This window comes from Nannospalax galili, unplaced genomic scaffold (genome assembly GCF_000622305.1).
Source record: "Nannospalax galili isolate Female #2095 unplaced genomic scaffold, S.galili_v1.0 scaffold146, whole genome shotgun sequence".
In the NCBI taxonomy this organism is placed as follows: Eukaryota; Metazoa; Chordata; class Mammalia; order Rodentia; family Spalacidae; genus Nannospalax; species Nannospalax galili.
Window position 1 is genome coordinate 8,072,013 of NW_008357929.1, and position 5,265 is coordinate 8,077,277.

The following is a 5,265-nucleotide window of genomic DNA, read 5'->3' on the forward strand; positions in this document are numbered from 1 at the left end:
CTCTCTCTCTCTCGCCCACACACACACACACACACACACACACACACACACCTGCATCCACATGTACCTGCTCATAACACACACAAACACATGCATATACTCCCCCCCACTCACACACACAGGGAAAAAAGAAGATAGATGACTCAGGAATTTTTTTAGTCTTTTTGAGATAGGGTCTCCCTGTAGCCCCAGCTGGCCTGGAACTTGCTATGGTGACCACACTGGCCTTGAACTCACAGAGATCAGCCTGCCTCTGCCTCCTGAGTGCTGGGACTATAGGCGTACGCCACCATGCCCAGCTGTCTCAAGAATTTTTATAAGCAGAGGCATAAGGAAAAGAAGAGCCAAGTGGAATATCAGACCTCTGAAACTGTAAAGGAGTTGATCCATTTAGAGGAGGACAGATCTTCTGAGAGGCAGATCTTCACTATCCCCAGTCTGTGAACTACCTATGGAAAGAGGCCAAGACATAAAAGGGGAACTGTAGGAACCAGTACCTGAGCTCATAGTCCTGAGCCACCTGCAGGTGCCGTTCCTCTCGTTCAGCCATTTCCACCTTGAACTGAGCCAAATGGGTGGCCAGTTCCTGCTGGTGCTGCTCACTGAGCTCCTGCAGCTGCTTCCTAGAAGGGCCCAGGTGAGAAAGAGACTGAGATTGGAGAGAGAAGATATGATGGGGGGCTGGAGAGATGGCTCAGTGGTTAAGAGTGCATACTGCTCTTGCATAGGATCTAAGTTTGGTTTCCAACACCCATGTTAGGTGGCTGTCAACCACCTTTAACACCAGCCCCAAGGGATCCAACAAGGCATCCAGGAAGCCCTCTGCAGGCTTCCATGGGCACCTGCACCCCACCACATGAAAATAATTAAAAATAAAATCTTTTAAAAATATGTGATCAATGAGAAAAAAACAGAATTGTGTGTCAGGGAGTGGGAGGCAGACAGTTGTAATCAGCTGGCCTGGTCACAGGACAGATTAAGAAAAAGTTGGCATCTCACAATGAACTCCCTGGAAACAAAGACTGCAATGAAAATTTATGGGAACACAAGTGACTGATTGATTGATTGACTGGCTTATTTTGTTTAAGACAGAATCTCACTACATAGCCCAGGCCTGCCTCAAACTCAAAATCCTCCTGCCTCAGCCTCCCAAGCTTGGATTACAAGCCTGCACCACCATGTCCAAATGAAAGTGATATAAGAAGCAGTTCCAGAAAACACTGGAGGAATGGGGTGAGAGAAAAGACTGGGATGGGAAGGAGGCTCATCCTCTGCAGCAGCTGTGGACAGCACACTTCAGCACTGACCCAACAAAGGAACTGGAATCATCATAGTCTGCCCCCTTTGGTTGCTGGTTAAGGGCTATGTGCCATGGTAGGGCAAGCCCCAGGCTGTGTGCCTCTCCATGAGCATTCCATGGCAAGTCTCCCAAGAGGACTGAGATCTTGGCTGATGAAACTGAAAGCATGCTGGGAGCCAGCATCTGGGAAAGAGTAAAAGGCCCTGAGCACATGGCCCAGAAGCTAATAACACCTGCTCCTGCCAGAGAAACAGCATCTAGCAAGTCCCAAATACCTGTGATGGTCCCTTAGGGAGGCTGCCTGCCGCAGGCTGTTCTCTTGAGCCTCTGCCAGCCGCTCAGTCACCCGCTGCTCCAGCTGTACAGCCAGCTCTGACTCCATCTGGATCCGCTGACTCTCATATCGAGCCTAGGAGAGAAGAAAAGCAAGATGACTGTCAGTTCTTTTTAAGCTTAGAAGGTGATGGAAAATGTAATGTAAACAAAATCAGTACCAACAACCCCCTCATCTGCCTTAAGGATGAAAGAAGAGATTTGCCAGAGAATGGCACAGGTTCCCTATCTATTTGATTTTTTGTTTAGTTGTTTTGTTTAGTTGTTTTGGATTTTTTTTTGAAATTGGATCTCCCTATAGCCCCAGATGACCTGGAACTTGTCATGTAGGCTGGCCTCAATCACACAGAGATCCGACTACCTCTACCTCCCAAGTTTTGAGATTAAAGGAGTGCACAACCATGTCCAGCTCTAATTGATTTAAATTTTTTTTCCTTTGATTCATTAATTTTTATTTATTTTTATGCGTTTATGTGATTTTCTTAAGTATTTTATTATTATTATGTGTATGAGTGTATTGCTTGCATATAGGCAGGTACACTTGTGTTGTGCAATGCCCTTGGAGGTCAGAAGAGGGTGTTAGATCCCCTGGAACTGGAGTTATGGACAGTTGTTAGCCACCATGTGGGTGCTGAGAACCAAATCCAGGTCCTCTTGCAAAAGCAGTCAGTGCTCTTAATCGCTGTGCTATCTCTACCTGGAACCCAGAAGGCTTCAGAGTCAGTCTACAACTGCTGTGTCCATTTTCTCATCTTATACTCTTTCTTCAGCTCACTGAGCTGATGTCTACTTCACTTGCAAAGAGCTTAATTCTAATCCAATGGTGGCTATTTCCCCATCTGTGTCTCATACGATCTCACTGCAAGCCCTGATTCCCAGTGCTCTGTCTGCAGGCTTTTTCCCTCAGCTCCCCTACAGGACTTCTCCTCATCCTTACTCTGAGTTGTGGCTGACAGCTTTGCCTTGACTGTCCATTAGTTTCTGCCCTTCCTCCTCTTTCCTACTAGATGATAACATCCAGGCCACCGGTGTATAATAAGCTTTTGCCTTTAGGCAAGGTTTTTGCTACCATTTCTTAATCCTCAAACATCTTCTTTTTAGTCTAGATATTTTTTCCAAGCTGGGCCACATATCTGAGATTCTCCCTCTCTCTCTATTTCTCTTTCTTTCTTCTATCTCACACACACACACACACACACACACACACACACACACACACACACACAGCTCATACACCCAGAACTTCATTCGGATATGGCCCAGACAGAGCATACCTACTTTTATTTCTTACCACAGGGGTACTTCTATGGGTTTCCTCCATTCCAGAGATCGGCAAACTATAACTCCATTCAGTCCCTTGATACCTACTTTTGCAATAAAGTTTTATTGGGACACAGTCATACCTACTTGCTTACATACTGTCTATAGCGACTTCTGCAGCAACAATAGTTATATCTGAGAACATACTACCCACAACACCAGAAGTATTTACTCTCTGGTCCTTTGCTCTGGTACCTAGTCATGCTTCATTAGATAGCCAGAGTCTAACTAGGTTGAATTTAAGATTCAATGCACAAGTTGGATGGAAAGTGGTGGGGTTTTTCTTTCGTTCTTTTTTTAAATTATTTTATTTATTTATTTGTTTATTTATTATTTTATGTGTATATTGCCTGCATGTGAGTGCACCCGTGTTGTGCAATGCCACGGATGTCAGAAGAGGGCTTTGGATTCCCCTGGAACTGGAGTTAAGGACAGTTCATAGCCACCATATGGGTGCTGGGAATCAAACCCAGGTCCTCTGCAAGAGCAGTTAGTGCTCTTAACCACTGAGCCATCTCTCCAGCCCGTTTTTTCTTTTAACAATACTGGGCACTGAATCCAGAACCTCACATACAGGGTGCTCTACCCTAATCCACTTTTTTACTTTTTAGTCTTTTTTACTTTTCAGATCTCACTAAAATGCCTAGGCTGGCCTTGAACTCACACTGTAACCCAGGCTGACCTTGAACTTTAGTTCTTCCTGCCTCAGCCTTCCAAGTAGCTGGGATTACAGGTCTGTGCCACTAGGCCTGAATAAAAAGCAGTTTTGTTTTGTTTTTTTTAAAAAAAAACTTTTTTAAATGTATCTGTTTATTTATTTATTTAAATTTATGTGTATGTGTGTATTGCCTGCATGTGAGTTAAGGGCACTGGTGTCATGCAATGCCAGTGGAGGACAGAAGAGGGCATCAGATCCCCTAGAACTAGAGTTACAGATGGTTGTTAGCTGCCATGTGGGTTCTTGGATTCAAACCCAGGTCTTCTGCAAGAACAGTCAGTGTTCTTAACTGCTGAACCATCTCTTCAGTCCTATAAAAAGTAGTTTTTAGCCTAAGCCAGGCTTGGTGGTGCACGCCTTTAATCCCAGCACTCGGGAGGCAGAGGCAGGCGGATCTCTGTGAGTTCAAGGCCAGCCTGGTCTATATAGTGAATTCCAGGACAGCTGGGGCTACAGGGAGACCCTGTCTCAAAAGGACCAAAAAGAAAAAAAGTAGTTTTTAGCCTAATTATATCTGACAATTTGGGGTACTATTCTGCAACAGGCCATGAGCTATTACAGGAATTTCCCAAGTAAAGAAAATAATCATAGTTTCCCTGGGTCCCCAACATGAATTATTAAGGAAAGTGATTAAAGTAATGATAACTGGGCTGGTGAGGTGATTTAACAGATAAAAATGCAAGCCAAAAACCTGAGTTCAATTCCCAGAACTCACAGTGAAGGAAAGAGTTGTCCTCTGACCTCCACACTCATGCCGTGGCACACGTACACTGCATGTACACATACACATGCACGCACGCACATGCACTGATATTTTTCGGATTTATCTTTAATTATGTGTATATGTGTGTGTGTATGTATGTGTACGTATACATGAGTGCAGGTGCACTTGGAAGCCAGGGGTGTCAGATCCCCCAGGAGCTGGAGTTACAGTCAGTTGTGAGCTGCCCAGTGTGGTAGCTAGGAATTTAACTTGCATTCACTGGAAGAGTAGTATGTGCTCTTAACTGCTACGTCACCTCTCTAGCCCAGATAAATAAAAATTTTAAAGAAGAAAATAATGATAATTGCAAAGCAGACCATTACCATTGGAATCAAGCAGGTCAGACAAAACCTTTAAACTGCTCCCAGTTGATGCAGTAAATGTGACATAGTTTCTTTAAAAATAACATGAGGGCTCCTAGCCTGCACTACTATCCTCAGGCCTCTTGGGGTAAGTCTATAGCGCAGCTCTCCGCGCCGGGACTCCCTAAGCCACATTCACCCTTCCATTCACAGCTTCTGGTCCTGGCCCCGCCCTCACCTCCCTCTACTTCCCTGGTCCTGGAACACCCCCCAGGCTCTTTCTGGGGCTGACAACCTCTTTCTGGGGCTCCTAGGATTACCTTTACTCTCCCTGATCCTTTGCATCCAGTACAACCCAGCTACTCAATCCATTCCCTGGGAAATCTTGGGGCTTCTTCCCGCCCCATCTGCCTTTGAATCCCTGCGGGGCGGGGCAACCGCCAGGGTCTCAGGTCAGTCCAACACCCAAGTTCCTGAGGCCAAAAGCATTCTTAGAAGATTCCAGACCTAAAGTCTGAAAACTTCTGAT

The 5,265-nt window shown here is 45.3% G+C and overlaps 1 protein-coding gene across 5 annotated transcripts in view; it reads right to left on the reverse strand.

Moving 5' to 3' along the window:
- Cntrob (centrobin, centriole duplication and spindle assembly protein) overlaps positions 1-5,265 on the reverse strand; it is a 41,046-nt gene that overhangs the window by 18,878 nt on the left and 16,903 nt on the right. For all 5 annotated transcript variants that reach the window (XM_029557551.1, XM_008855769.3, XM_029557550.1 and 2 more), the window contains 2 exons: positions 1,576-1,709; positions 498-623 (listed from right to left, as the gene is read on the reverse strand). In XM_029557551.1, coding sequence (XP_029413411.1) covers positions 498-623; positions 1,576-1,709 — 260 coding nt within the window. The remainder of the gene's footprint in view (positions 1-497; positions 624-1,575; positions 1,710-5,265) is intronic.